This window comes from Cynocephalus volans, chromosome 2 (genome assembly GCF_027409185.1).
Source record: "Cynocephalus volans isolate mCynVol1 chromosome 2, mCynVol1.pri, whole genome shotgun sequence".
NCBI lineage: Eukaryota > Metazoa > Chordata > Mammalia > Dermoptera > Cynocephalidae > Cynocephalus > Cynocephalus volans.
This window is the reverse complement of record NC_084461.1, coordinates 212,919,368-212,935,027: the sequence shown is the minus strand read 5'-3', so window position 1 is coordinate 212,935,027 and position 15,660 is coordinate 212,919,368. Positions and strand designations below refer to the sequence as shown.

The following is a 15,660-nucleotide window of genomic DNA, read 5'->3' as shown; positions in this document are numbered from 1 at the left end:
CTGTTTATCTGGTCTTGCAAGAACAGCAGTCTGATGAAACTAGCCTGCACTGAGTATTGTCTTGGCACTGGCACCTTCCCCTCATAGGAGTCTCCAGTGGGGAGCCCAGCAGCTCTGTCATTAGAAAGCTCCCCTGGGGGACACCATCTGCACAGGAGGCCACAGTGTCCCCTCCTAGGAGCCCCCTTCAGCATTTTCCTTCCCAGAGAGCAGGGTCCAGGGGCAGAGGGTGCTTATGTCCCCTGTGGTTAACTTCCTCTCTGAGCCTTGAGTCCTAAGTAGTCCTGTTTCTGTCATGTGAGGTGGGGTAGAGAACTCACAGCACATGATGAGGCTGCCTCCCCTCAGCCCCTCTGATGCCAGATCCCCAGAGTTGGGCTCTTACCCCAGAAAGCCCAGTACACAGCACTTCCTGTCCCTGGAGTGCCCCTAGCTTAGAATAGCCTATTCTCACGACAGTTTACAGACATTTGCCTAACCCCCTTTTATTAGTCCATTTTTGTTGCTTATAACAAAATACCTGAAACTGGGTAGTTTATAAAGAAAACGAAATTTATTGCTTACAGTTTCAGAGGCTGGGAAGTCCAAAGTCCAGGGAACACATCTGGTGAAGGCCTTGGTGGTGGTGACAGTGACACAGGGGTCTCACATGGCAGAACACAGGGGTCTCACATGGCAGAATACGGTGGAGCAGAGAGAGAGAGAGAGAGCTCCTCATGTGCTTGCCTTTTAAAGCCCTCAGAACCATGCCCATGACTACCATTAAACCATTTACTATGGCAGGGTCCTCACAGTCTAATCACTTCTTCAAGGCCTCACCTTTCAATCACCATAGTAGGATTTCCCACCCTCTTAACACTGTCACAGTGGGGACTAAGGTTCGAACACATTAAATTTTGGGGGAAAACAATTCAGTCCACTGCACCCCTCACTACCTTGCCTGGTGGTAATGTCTTACTTACATTGTGTGTGTGTGTGTGTGTGTGTGTGTGTGTGTGTGTGTGTGTGTGTGTGTGTGTGTGTGTGTGTGTGTGTGTGTGAGTGTGAGAGAGAGAGAGAGAGAGAGAGAGTGAGTGAGAGAAAGATTGGTGGTGTGATCAGACAGAACTTTGGTCATGTGACATAGGGGTCCACTTGTGGCTCTTTAAATAATTAGAGGAAGTGCAACTTCTTGGCTTCTAAAATTTGTCTCACTATAGAGAGAAACTAAGAATCAGCCCCTAAAAATCTCTGCCCTTTTCTTTGGGAGATTGAGCCAAGAACAGGGAAACAAAACATGATCCAGTGGCCTGGTAACTACACCTCACCTCCAAGTTAATAGCTGAAGTAATGCTGATAATGTTGGAGAGATACTGATTTCCATAGTTTTTAACCCTTTGAGCTTTTAATTATTCATTAATGGAAATCCCGCCTCCTGTAAGAGGGAGAGAGGAGGGGTGTGGGCAGTGGATTCTGTTGCCTTTGTGATGGGGGATGGCTGCAGTAAGGACAGGAAGGGTCCTCACCACCCTGCCATCCCTCACTAGCAGGCCACTAGGAGGGACTGGGATGACGAGGAGTGGGTAGAGAGCCAGTCGCTGAGTTTGCAGCTCAGATATGGACCCCAGGGAAGATGGGTCCTCTTTGAGGTTTCGTTAACAGCCACTGTGGGGCTGGGCCATGTTTTCTCAAATGGGTTTCTCCAGAAATGCATTTTTTTTGACGGTCAGTAGATTGGGGTACTGTGGGTCTCCAGACACCTATAAAAGTGAGACGGGACGGTGGACTGATGTTGGCTTTGAATATAGGGGTGAGGGCAAATGTACACCTCTCCTGGACTTCCTGTGCATCTGAGTTAGAAGTTCCCAGTTTTACCATCGTAGATGTCAGGGAATACGGTTTAGGGCTAATAAAAATGCCTTAAATACCAGGGTGTTTCCCAGCAACATTTTGTCTTTTTGTTTCTAGGCAAGATTTTCCTTCTCTTGACTAGGGTGTTAACCAGAGTGTTATGGTTAGCCATACTTTTGAGTTCAGGCAAAGTCTGCTTTGTTCCATGATTGTGGAGCAGTGGGCAGGGATGGCCCATCTTGCCCTACAGAGAACAGGACTGATGCCAAATTTGCCAGAGCCTTTAATTGCCTTGTAAGCTGGTGTCCTTTTCTTGTGAAAACCAAATGGGATCATGGACGGGAGCTGCCAAGCAGGACCTGGCACTCTGCATTCTTGGCCCGCAGTGGCCGCTGTGAAGAGTGCTACTGTGGGGTCTGTGAATTGTCTGTTGACTACGTCAGGGCCTGTTTCCTCATGCCCTCCAGGGCTGACTCAAGCTTTTTATCCAGACCCTCCTCCTGCTCTTCCAGGACAGCTGCTCTATCGAGGAGGAAGGGAGGCTCGGGAGGGGCCCAGGCCTCTGCAGGGTGTTGGGCTGTGGGCAGCCGCAAGGTGGGTTTCCCAGAGCCCCAGGCCTCCCCTTACTTATGGAACCTTTCTATTCTCTTCCTGATTTCTTTCCCACTGAGCCTGTCTGTCTCAGGGCCTCTTCTCCTGAGGTGTGGTATGTGGGCAGTGCAGGACGACCCTGGTCTGTTAGGGATCCTCCTTTTGTCACACATATAATCACGCTTCTTTAGGCCTGAAGTTCCTGAGAACAGTTGTTAAAAGTAAAAGTTAAAAATGTAAGACTGAGCATCTTAAATGGCCCCTAAGCCTATGGCAGGTCATGGCCTTTCCTCTGGCGGGTTTTGGGCACAGGTCTGAACTTGAGGGCACCTGCCTTCCCTGGAGAGTTGCCCAATGCCACGGCTGACACTGTCTGCACTCCCTGCCAGAAGGGTAACAAAGTAGAGCTGGGGTTGTTCCTTGGCCTGGCCCCCTGGAGGGGCCGGAGGTTCTCCGTGTGCAAGTACCTGGGTCCCTGAGGGAAACCTTCATGGCATGGTAGGAGGGCCTCAGTCACACCCGCCTCGGCGCAGCTAAAAAGGAAGCCGCTTTTTCCCGTGTCTTCTGTTGAACTGGGCAGTCAGCACTTGTCATTCAGCCAGACCTGGTTAAAGGTCCCCGTGCCTGTGTGTGTCTGTGGAATAGATGGCCTACTGCCAGCACATTGGGGTGGAGTTCATGTTCATCAACGACCTGGAGCAGTGCCAGTGGATCCGGCAGAAGTTTGAGACCCCCGGGATCATGCAGTTCACGAATGAGGAGAAACGGACCCTGCTGGCCAGGCTTGTGCGGTCCACCAGGTACGAGTCTGGCCAGGGCCATGGAACTGTGCTCCCAGGAAGCAGTGGCCCGGCCATGGTGTCCGTGCCTCTCTGTGGGCCTCTCAGCTAGGGTTTGGGCGTGGGGTGGCAGTAGCTGCAGCTGCACACGTGGGAAAGGACAGCAGGCAAGAAGAGTCAGCCTCTGAATCCCTCTCATGTCATTTAGGAAAGTCTAACTTAAGGACTAGCCCTAGTGACATTGCTCTCATAGTGGCTCGGCTCTCCATCCAGGTTTGAGGAGTTCCTGCAGCGGAAGTGGTCCTCCGAGAAGCGCTTTGGTCTGGAAGGCTGCGAGGTACTGATCCCTGCCCTCAAGACCATCATCGACAAGTCGAGTGAGAACGGAGTGGACTACGTGATCATGGGCATGCCACACAGGTACCATCTGTTTCTGCCATCCCTGTGGGGGCGTCCAAGGCTCAGGGTGAGCACTGTGAGCAAGTAGCCATTCCCTCCCCAAGGCCAGTCAGTGAGTCTGGGGCTCAGTGATACATAAGGGTGTCTTGCTTTCCAGGGGGGTCTTGCACCCCCTGCCTCGGGGAGGCCAAGGCTACATGTGGTTTTAGACTGGTGTTGGGCCTTGTGTTGCATTTTTATAAAAATTAAACCCAGTGTGGCTGGCCGGTTAGCTCAGTTGGCTAAAGTGCAGCCTTATAACATGAAGGTCACGGGTTCAGATCCCCAGAGCAGTCAGCCACACACACAAAAAAAACCACCCCCAAAGTTAAACCCAATGCCTTTGTCACAGTCTAACCTGGAGGGAAGGCTTCTCCCTGACCTTGGCAGAGGGCACAGCAGGGAGAGGAGGCCGTGGGCCAGTGGCATTTCTGCACTCTTGGCCCTTCTGCTGCCCGCTGGCAGACTGGGGCTTGGTGTCCACACCAACTTCTGGTAACAGCTGTTTGGCTGCAAACCAACCAGGTGCCGTGTGCTGGGGGAGGGAAGGGGGTGACAGCAGCCTCCCTGCCATCTGCTGTCCTGGGGTCTGCTCACCCTGCTTGCCCTTTGTCCCAGGGGACGGCTGAACGTGCTTGCCAATGTCATCAGGAAGGAGCTGGAGCAGATTTTCTGTCAGTTTGATTCCAAGCTGGAGGCAGCCGATGAGGTGAGGCTCCCAAGATGTGCATATCCCGCGCAGCCTTAAACCACATGAGACTTCAGCTCCAATTGCCTCTGGGAACAACCTATCAGGCTCTCAGTTCTTCCTTACCATTTATAGTTTGCCTTCCTTGTTGGAAGAATTACAGCTTTGGAACAAACGAGGTGGCCAGTGGCTGACATTGTCAGAGGCCTGACAGTCCTACAGTCCTTGAAGCATAAGGATGTCCCTCTGGCCGAGGGACCTTTTCTGGGTGGGAGTGATCCTAGGAAAAGGCCTCTCCATCCTTCTGCAGTGGGGTCCTGGGAGTAGAAATCCCACGTGAAAGGTCTGTGTTGTAGAGTGAGCATCTCCCCAGCCAAGATTCAGACTCACTGTTTACACTGTCAGGGCTCTGGAGACGTGAAGTACCACCTGGGCATGTATCACCGAAGGATCAACCGGGTGACTGACAGGAACATCACCCTGTCTCTGGTGGCCAACCCTTCCCACCTTGAGGCCGCCGATCCCGTGGTGATGGGCAAGACCAAAGCTGAGCAGTTTTACTGTGGGGATACCGAAGGGAAAAAGGTAAGGCCCCTGGGAGAGGCCTGTGAGGCAGGTCCGCACAGCCCAATGGCTTGGCAAGGAGCTCCACTCACTTGGGCACATTTCAGACGTCTTGTTTCTGGAGTTTAAAAAAATGTTCTATATGTCTTTGAAAGAGTAGCAATAGTAAAATAGACCTGCTTACAAATATGCTTTCTCCCAAAGTTGTAGTCACCAGCACTAGGTGGGGAGTTTGCTTCTGTCTTCACCACATCTGTGGAAGAGCCGGTCTGGCTGTTAGCATTGGTGCACGGAGGCGTCTTCACTGAAAAGGAGAGGCTTTGTAAGGAAAAAGTAGGGGGGAAACTGGAGGAGAAGCTGTCAAACTGACAGACATGGGAGAGGTGGGCTCACTGCCATTGGGACAGGAGTTCACGGTACCTGAAAGAGGTGCAGGAGGGCGCAGGCCCCAGGTGTGGTGGCTCCTGCTTCCGCGTTTTCCCATTGTGTGACAGCGAGTGTTGAATGTGGGTTGGCCAGCCTGCCTGTGTACAGAAATCCTCAGCAGGTTATAACTGCTTGCCTTTGTTTAACCTCAAGATAGAACTTTGTAACAAACTGCATAGTTTTTTTTTTTTTTTTAATTTTATTTTGTCGATATACATTGTAGCTGATTATTGCTCCCCATCACCAAAACCTCCCTCCCTTCTCCCTCCCCCCCCCAACAATGTCCTTTCTGTTTGCTTGTTGTATCAACTTCAAATAATTGTGGTTGTTATATCTTCTTCCCCCCCCCCCCCGGTTTGTGTGTGTGTGTATGTGTGTGTGTGAATTTATATATTAATTTTTAGCTCCCTCCAATAAGTGAGAACATGTGGTATTTCTCTTTCTGTGCCTGACTTGTTTCACTTAATATAATTCTCTCAAGGTCCATCCATGTTGTTGCAAATGGCAGTATTTCATTCGTTTTTATAGCTGAGTAGTATTCCATTGTGTAGATGTACCACATTTTCTGTATCCACTCATCTGATGATGGGCATTTGGGCTGGTTCCAACTCTTGGCTATTGTAAAGAGTGCTGCGATGAACATTGGGGAACAGGTATACCTTCGACTTGATGATTTCCATTCCTCTGGGTATATTCCCAACAGTGGGATGGCTGGGTCGTATGGTAGATCTATTTGCAATTGTTTAAGGAACCTCCATACCATTTTCCATAGAGGCTGCACCATTTTGCAGTCCCACCAACAATGTATGAGAGTTCCTTTTTCTCCGCAGCCTCGCCAGCATTTATCGTTCATAGTCTTTTGGATTTTAGCCATCCTAACTGGGGTGAGATGGTATCTCAGTGTGGTTTTGATTTGCATTTCCCGGATGCTGAGTGATGTTGAGCATTTTTTCATATGTCTGTTGGCCATTTGGCTATCTTCCTTAGAGAAATGCCTACTTAGCTCTTTTGCCCATTTTTTAATTGGGTTGCTTGTTTTCTTCTTGTAAAGTTGTTTGAGTTCCTTATATATTCTGGATATTAATCCTTTGTCAGATGTATATTTTGCAAATATTTTCTCCCACTCTGTTGGTTGTCTTTTAACTCTTTTAATTGTTTCTTTTGCTGTGCAGAAGCTTTTTAGTTTGATATAATCCCATTTGTTTATTTTTCCTTTGGTTGCCCGTGCTTTTGGGGTCGTATTCATGAAGTCTGTGCCCAGTCCTATTTCCTGAAGTGTTTCTCCTATGTTTTCTTTAAGAAGTTTTATTGTCTCAGGGTGTATATTTAAATCCTTAATCCATTTTGAGTTGATTTTAGTATACGGTGAGAGGTATGGATCTAGTTTCATTCTCCTGCATATCGATATCCAGTTATCCCAGCACCACTTCAAACTGCATAGTTTTTATTACCTAATGATCGCCTACAAACTAAGGAATCAGAAAAATCAAATATTGTAGCATCTACTGTGTGCATCCTAGGGAACGTACAAAGTAGGCATAACCAGCCTGCTCTCCAGGATCTCTTGTTCTCTTTAGAGAAAAGACCATAGGTAAGGAAGTTCATAGAGCACACACACTGTGATATAAAACTGCAAAGTTTACTGTAAATAACTTCAGAAGAGTGTACTGAGATGCAGGCTGGAGTTGGACAAGGAATAAAAGCCTGGTTCTTATCAGCATAGCAAGTAGTTGTGTGTAATTGGAGAAATGGCAGGATTGGTGGGAAGGGAACAGTGTTCTCTGAAGACGAAAGAGAGGAGCAAAGATGAAGAGGAGGTTGGGGACGCAGAGCAGGGATGGGCCCACTTCCCAGGCATGCACCAGAGCAGAGAGAGGAGAGGTCAGGTCTTTTTTAGAGGAGGAGCCTCGTATTAGTTTACTGTGTCTGTAATTTAAAATATTGTAAATCCACTGTAAATCTATTGTGTTTGGAGGATTAGAACAAGGGAAAGCACTTTGACAGGTAATGGAATCCCAGGCCGGGGGCACATTGACAGCAGGAAGTGACCGCACATCAGTGGACATTCAGTGTAAAGTATGTGTGTGACCCATGAGGAGGCAGCAGTCACTCCATGGCTCCAAGCTCAGGGGCCAGGATGGTGCCACAGAAACTCCAAGTAGATGCAAAGAGGCCTTGGTTCTGTTGGGGGATGTGCAGCCCCCGTAACCACTAATAACACCGGGGTGTCTGGGAGGGAAAATTGGGGTGGGGTCGGAGGGACAGCATGGGGGCGACCAGTCCTCTGGCATTTCGGACATCCTTGGCTAGGATGCTTGCTCAGGCATTTGAGGCTTAGTAGTGGAATGAGATCGCAGAAAATTTGGGGTGATTGGTCATTCATAAACTGTGGACAAAAATCCACTTGAGTAGTGCTCATTCAGAATGCTGGAAATATCCCAAGAAGGAATGAACTATTTAGAGTGAAAGCGGTGGAAGATATTTAAAACTCTTACAAATGGTCACACTAATTGGTCCATTTGTAAGATGCCGGGACAAGGGAGGCTGGCTCACCCCTGTTTGGTTGCAAATCTGCATATAGCTGCATCAGAGCCATCAGTCCCCTTGTTTTGGGGGGTGACAACACACACCATGTTGTCACAGTTGTCCTTGCCCCTGTGCAGGCAGCTGCCAGCCTCTCGAGGCCTGCAGCACCTCTTGCTGAGCTGCCTCATCACCTGCCCAAAGCCTCTCACTTCCTCAGTGGGGTCAACAGCAGTTTCACCTCCTGCCTGTTCTCCTTGCTACTCTTCTGACACCCCTCCGGAATGATTTGATTTCTGTTAAATCCAGACCTCAGGGAGCTGGAGTGTGTTACATAATCCTCAATGTTTGTGAAAAATTACATACTTTCCATAAATGCGGCTTAGGTCTTCCCATAACCTTGAACATGATTGTGAATTTGACCCAATTTGGCTCAGTGCTAATGTGGCCTTTGGGATATTTGTCTATGAAAGTGTTTCTCAGTGCAGTGGTGCGACCTACAGCAAAGGGAGAACCAGTGCCTGCCAGAGGTATGGGTCAGGCCGCCAGGGTCAAGGAGGTGCCCCATGTGTGCAAGGGGTGATTTCAGTTGCCAGTCACCTCCAAGCAGACCGGCAGTGCGGGAGCACTATGACATCACCAGAAAATTGAGAAAAAGATGGCGAATGGGAGTGTCTCCATCAGTAGAAGACTGAAGTTATACAGAAAAGTATGTGCAGGAAGAAATGACACTGTGGGGTTCAGGAAGAAATGAAGTGTCAGTGACTGAAAATCAGCAGCTTTTACACTCAACAGGGCATCACAGCAAAGCGGGCTTGTCCATTGTCCGACTGTCCTAGTGAGCATCCCCAATGTCTGTCAAAAGGCAGGACACATGCAGCTGTTTATAAATACTCTAGGTTTTGTTCCTGAACAGCAGATCATGGACATTCTCTTCCTGGCAAGTACTCAGCACAGTGCTGAGGACCAGAGCAGTGACAGGGACTTGAGGAGGTAGAGGTCCAGAGGCCGAGCACACAGTGTGAGAGGGTGTGAGGCTTCGTGTTGTATGTCCCCTTGGCTGGCTGCAGTGCCCAGTTGTTTGGTCAAACACCCATCCAAATGTTGCTGTGAAGGCATTTTTAGGTGAGGTGAACATTTAAACCAGTGGGCTTTGAGTAAAACAGATGACCCACCTTAGTGTGGGTGGGCCTCATCTGATTAGTTCAAGGCCTTTGAAAAAAGACTCAGGTCCCCAGAGAAGAAGGAATGTTGCCTCCAGACGGCCTTCGGACTTGCACTGTGACATCAGCTTCTCCCTGGATCTTCAGCCAGCCCACCTGCCCTGCAGAATTTGAACTTGCCAGCCCAATTCCTTAAAAGCAATCAATCAATCCCTATCTCTTCATCTCCCCCATCCCCAACCTGATTGGTTCTGTTTCTCTGTAGAATCCTGACTAATGCAAGGGGGTTGAAGAGGCGTAGGCTGTGTATCCAAGGAGTAGAGGTGGTGGGTCTGCATGTCGGGGGCATTGGGGACACTGAGCAAGTAGGTAAACATGTTGTAGGCCATGGGAACGAAGTGCATCACAGCTGTAGGAGATATTTATAGAGGTGGGTGGAGGCGGATTAGAAACAAGTGTTGGACTGGAATTTGGATGTATCGGTATGAACTCATAGTTTTATTATATATACACGCAGATACAGAAATAGCCCCGTGTGTGTGTGCACGTGCATGAGCAGCCGTACATTCCACTCTGTGCTGAAAGGGCCTAGAAGTGAGGGTGTCCTGGTGGCAGTGAGCACACATATCCCATCTTCTGTTGGAAGAACCAGGCTTCTTAGAGAAAGGACTGGTTCCAGGGCTGGCAGGGACAGCACAGCATGAGGCCACAATGCTCGTTGGCCAGAAAGCAAGGAGGTGGTGGGGACCCATCCAGAGGACACAGGAACCGGCTGAGAGGGGTTCCCACACCACATCTGAAACAGCATGAGCATCAAAATATCTAATGATACTGACCAGTTACATACAATCTATCAAATAGAAACCATCAGTACATATTAATGCAAATATATAAGGAGGGAGAAGAGAAAGCTCTTCCTTGCAGAGGACACCAATTAGTAAATGTGGGAGTAATGGAAATCGGTGGTCGGGGCTGACCCCGTGGCGCACTCGGGAGAGTGCGGCGCTGGGAGCGCGGTAGTGCTCCCGCCGCGGGTTCGGATCCTATATAGGGATGGCCGGTTCACTCGCTGGCTGAGCGCGGTGCAGCCGGTGACAAAAAAAAAAAAAAAAAGGAAATCGGTGGTCGCCATTTGTCACCACCTGAGGGGCTGGTTCCGGCACAGTTGTCCGTCATGCTGCTGAGACTGAGGTGGAGGTTTGAGGAGGAACATGGTATAAAGTTACTCCTCACAAAATACCACTACTGTCCTTGTTGCCAAGGAGAAAATGGTAAGTTAAAGGGAGAACAGTAGACAGCAGCTTGTCCAGGTGCCCAGACTTAACCTCGTATGACGTGGGCATCCTTCCCAAATGGGTGCCCAGGCCTGTGAAGGCTGCAGAAATGGGGACAAGTCTCCAGAGCCACAGCAGCTGCTGCAGCCCAGAGCACGTGGGCTATGGGCTGGATGGCTGCTCTCCTGGATGGAGGGTCTGGGGTATATGCAGGAGGACGTCCTGTGCCAGCAGGCTGAGGGACAAAGGTAGTAGGGCGGCCGGGTGTGGGTGTGGAGCAGGTGCACCAAGGTGTCAGCAAGGTGGGGTCAAGGAGAAAGGGCTTTCTACTCCTGCCACATTCTAAGTTCGAAATTATCATAAAACAAGTTTTTTTTTTTTAATTATGTCTCATTTCCTCTGTTTGCCTTGTGGACTTGGTGACTGGTTTATGCTGGATTTGGGGTCTTCTTTGGTGTCTGCAGGTCATGTCCATCCTACTGCATGGGGATGCTGCCTTTGCCGGCCAGGGCATTGTGTACGAGACCTTCCATCTCAGCGACCTGCCGTCCTACACGACTCACGGCACTGTGCACGTGGTTGTCAACAATCAGGTACCTCGCAAGGGCTTCGGTGGTGGTTCCCCCAGCCTTGGGGTTCTGGGCAGACTGTCTCCTGAGGGTTTGCTGCTCACACCAGTTTTACTTAGAATGACATCTTTTAGTCATTTGGAACATTCATTGTTTCATGATTATGAAAAAAAAATTACTAAAAATTTGGACTACACAGAAAACTTTTTTAATTTTTATTTATTTATTATTTTTTAGTTACTCCCCTTTTTTGTGGCGAGCAGCTAAAATCTACTCTTTTAGCAACAATCCAAAATAATACAATATTATTAACTACAGTCCTCATGTTGTATATTAAATCTTTAAAATTTATTAAGCTTGACAGATTTTATATGTATTTATTTTGTTCAAAAAGCAACTAAGTAGAATTACCATCTTCTATTTGCTAATTCATTGATTTTTTTTTTAATTGTGATAAAATAACATAAAATTTAGCATTTTAACTTTTTTTGTTTGGGTCTGCTAGCCAGTATGGGGATCTGAACCCTTGACCTTGGTATTATAATAGCATTTTAACCATTTCAAAGTTGTTAATGGCATTTTGGTATATTCACAGTGTTGTATAACCACCACCTCTATCTGCTTCCAAGACATTGTCATCATCCTAAAGGAAACCCCATAAGCATTAAGCGTTGCTCCCCCCAGCCCCCAGCACCCACTAATGTACTTTCTGTGTCCATGGATTTTTCTGCTCAGAATATTATGTAATACTACTTGGCCTTTTGTGTCAAAAACTATTTTTTTAGGGTGGAGATATTTTAATTACATTATTTAAGATGGTGTTATTGTTTTAGAATATTTTCTTCTACACCCACAAGCATACAGGTGGCTGTTCTCTTTTTTTAAGAAACTTTAGTTCTATATACACAGCTTCATATCCATTTTTATTTACTACATTATTTGTTTTTGTCATTACATACTCTTAAAATAATCATTTTAATGGAAATATACATTACAGGTTGTTTTACCTAGGAGGCTTTTAGGATTCTCATTTTTCTGCAATGAACATTCTGTTTCCACCACCCTTGTTACCTATCACCTGTTAATGTCCTCCTACCAGCTGTGTCAAAGGGTGCATTTCACCAGCGCCTGTAGACTTGCTATAACAAATACTGAGTGCTTTTTAAGTACAGGCACTGTGCTAGGTTCCAGGCAGTGCAGGGGCATGCTTCCCAGCATCATGGATCTTGGCGTTGAGTGTAGTTTGGGGACTCATCAGCAAAGCCTGAAGGAAAAGGAGAGCAGGAGGTAGTCCATGAGGTGTTGGGTTAGTCAACTGATGATCCTCCAAGGAGCTGACATTTAACTGGAGGCTTGAAGGTCAAGAGGCAAATGTTGAGGAGCAGAGGATCCAGGCAGGAAAGAGGTCCTGGTGTCCAAGGGAGTGAACAAGGCCATCACAGCTAGTGGTTAGTGTGTGAGAGCTCCCATGAGCTAGTTCCTACTGAAAGCCCCAGTCCAGTTGCATTGGGAAGCCACCGGAGTGACTGTCTCAAGAAGTGACAAGATACTGGTTGATTATGAAGGTGTTGTGTTGCTACATGCAGAATGAATTAGATGGGGACAAAGAAACAGATGCAGCTGTCCCAGTAAGAAGTAGAGAGGGAGAAAGGAAGATTTTTAAATGTAATAAATATCCTTGTTAGTATAGTGGTGAGTAAAAATAAATAAATAAATGTGGTCACTACAAAGTAAACACTAAAGAGCTCAAAATTTAAAAGGTCAGATACTAGAAGAGGGGTAGAACATTGTCATGTGGGAGTATAACACACAATGTAGTAAAAGCCACCGCTTATTGAGTGCCTTCTGTGTGCCAGACACTGAATTAGGCACTTCATATAGTTTAACTTCATCCACAGGGTTTTTACCCATGCAGTGGGTGGTATTATCCTGTTTCACAGAAGAGGAAATTGAGGAGCAGAGAGATTGAATAGCTTGCTTTTGAGGTAGATGATACAGCCAGTAATTGATCTGCTTTCCTTCAAGGAATGGTCAGGAAGTCTTGAAAAAAATACCAAGGAAAGAGAGATCTAAAAAACAAAAAACCCCACTATTGACTGTATTTTTTTTTCCAATTTCTAAGTGTGCAGGTCAATGTTGTGCAACCAGCGTCCATCTCCTAAACCTTATCGTCTTCCCCAACAGAATCTTCATACCCCCTTAAACTCTCAGTTCCCATTCCTGCCTCCCCCATCCCCTGGCAACCAGCGTTCTACTTTCTGTCTCTGTGAATTTGACTAGTCCAGTACCTCATGTAAGTGGAATCATACATTATTTATCTTTCTGTAACTGTTCTATTTCACTCTGCACAGTGTTCTCAAGGTCCCATCCATGTTGTAGCAGGTGTCAGCATGAGGAAGTTCCCTTCTGTTCCTAATTTGTGGACAGTTTCACCATGAATGGATGTTGGTTTTTGTCAAATGCTTTTCTGCATCTATCTAGGTGATCATATGGTTTTCTAATGGTGAAGTACATTGATTGATTTTCAAATGTGGAATTCTTATGTCTGTGTTCATGAGGGGTATTGGTCTGTAGTTTTCTTTTCTTGTAATGTCTTTGTCTGGTTTTGGTATCAGGGTAGTGCTAGCCTAGTAGAATGTTAGGAAGTGTTCCCTCCTCTCGTATTTTCTGGATGAGTTTGTGTAGAATTGGTATCATTTCCTCTAGTAGAATGTTAGGAAGTGTTCCCTCCTCTCATATTTTCTGGATGAGTTTGTGTAGAATTGGTATCATTTCCTCCATAAATACTTGGTAGAGCTCACCAGTGAAAGACTTCTGGGCTTAGAGTTTTCTTTGTGGAAAGGCTGTTTTTTTTTTTTTTTTTCCTTCGTCCTTAATTTTAGAAGTTTGACTATGGTGTGTCTTGGAGTGGATTTCTTTGGGTTTGGGATTTCTCAGCTTTTCTTTTTTAATTTTTAAACATTTTTCAATAGCTTTATTGAGATACTGTTCACATACCATATAATTTACCCATTTAAAAAGTCTGCAATTAAGTGGTTTTTAGTATATTCACAGATGTGTGTAACTTACCATGGCCATTTTCAGAACCTTTTCATCACCTCAAGAAGGAACCCTGTATCCTTCAGTTATCACACTCCTTTTCCCCCAGCCCCCGTGTGCACCCCCCCGCCCCAGCTCTAAGCAACCACTGAACTACTTACTTTCTGTCTCTATAGATTTACCTATTCTGGACATTTCATATTAATTGAATCATATCATATATGGTCCTTCATGACTAGCTTCTTTCACTTAGCTGTTTTCAAGATTTGTTCATGTTGTACCATATCAGGACTTAATCTCTTTTTTATTGCTGCACAATATGCTATTGTATGGCTAGACCACCTTTTATTTCCCCCTTTATCAGTTGATGGACATTTAAGTTGTTTCTACTTTTTGGCTATTATAAATAATCCTGCTGTGAAGAACATTTGTGTACAAGTGTTTGTGTACATGTTTTCATTTCTTTGGGGTATATACCTATGCATGTAATTGCTGGGTGCTATGGTGTCTCTGTTTAACTTTTTGAGGAACTGCCAGGCTGTTTTTCAAAGTGGCTGCTCCATTCATGTCAAATTCCCACCAGAAGTAGACAAGGGCTCCGATTTTTCCACATCTTTGCCAACATTTGTTATTGTCTATCTTTTTAATTTTAGTCATCCTAGTAGGTGTGAGGTGGTATCTCACTGTGGTTTTAGTTGTGTTTTCCTAATGGCTAATGGTGTTGAACACCTTTTCATGTGTTTATTGGTCATTTGTTTATCTTCTTTGAGGGAATTTCTCTTCAGATCTTTTGCCCATTTTTTGTTTGGGTTGTGTTTTTACAGTTGAGTTGTAAGAGTTCTTCATATATTCTGAATATAAGCCCTTTATCAGATATGTAATTTGCAAATATTTTCTCCCATTTTATAGTATGTTTTTGGTGTCCTTTGAAGCACAAAAGTTTTTATTTTTTATCAAGTCCAAGTTGCCTGTTTTTTCTTTTGTTGCTTGTGCTTTTGATGTCATATCTAATAAGAAAGCTTTGCCTAACCCAAGGTCACAAACATTTATTCCTATTTCTTCTAAGAGCTTTATAGTTTTAGCTTTTACCTCTGTCATCCATTTGAGTTATTTTTTATGTATTGTGCAAGGAAGAGGCCCAACTTTATGAGTTGTCCCAAGACCATTTGTGGAAAATTCCCTTATTGAATTGATTTGCCCTTACTTAGCTTTTTGAATTTGTAGATTTATGTCTTCTGACAAATGTGGAAACTTTTCAAACATCTCTTTTTTCAGCCATTACAGTTGACCCTTGAACAACTCAAGGGTTAGGGGTGCTGAAGCCCCCATGCAATTGAAAATCCGAACATAACTTTTGACTCCCTCAAAACTTTATTCCTAACTACCTAAGTACATTGTGAGCTTCCCTCCGAGCCCTATGGGGGACTCTGAATCCTTACTTAAGTAGTAATTAAGTAGTTAGTTACTTAAGTAGTACTAGCCTACTGTTAGGTAGGTTACTTAACTATTTGGTTAGGTATATGTCATGCACTCATGACATATACCTAACCAAAATGTTTTCAATATATTTATTGAAGAAAATCCTGCCTATAAGTGTACTCATGCAGCTCAAACCTGCAGTTCAAACCCATGTCATTCAGGATTCCACTGTATTTATTCAGTCCCACCCTCTTTCTCCCCTCCTTCCAGGACTAATGACGAGAATGTTGGGTCTTTTGGTGTAGTCTCACAGGGCCCTGAGGCTCTGTTCATTTTATTTTTTCAGGCTGTTTTATC

The 15,660-nt window shown here is 45.9% G+C and overlaps 1 protein-coding gene across 6 annotated transcripts in view; it reads left to right on the top strand.

The window, feature by feature from the left end:
- The window catches only part of OGDH (oxoglutarate dehydrogenase), an 81,986-nt gene that overhangs the window by 51,236 nt on the left and 15,090 nt on the right, over positions 1 to 15,660 (top strand). For 3 of the 6 annotated variants that reach the window (XM_063085127.1, XM_063085128.1, XM_063085132.1), the window contains 5 exons: positions 3,067 to 3,221; positions 3,474 to 3,620; positions 4,257 to 4,347; positions 4,732 to 4,911; positions 10,741 to 10,869. In XM_063085127.1, the coding sequence (XP_062941197.1) occupies positions 3,067 to 3,221; positions 3,474 to 3,620; positions 4,257 to 4,347; positions 4,732 to 4,911; positions 10,741 to 10,869 (702 nt within the window). The remainder of the gene's footprint in view (positions 1 to 3,066; positions 3,222 to 3,473; positions 3,621 to 4,256; positions 4,348 to 4,731; positions 4,912 to 10,740; positions 10,870 to 15,660) is intronic. The other 3 variants (XM_063085130.1, XM_063085129.1, XM_063085131.1) reach the window with 1 other exon arrangement.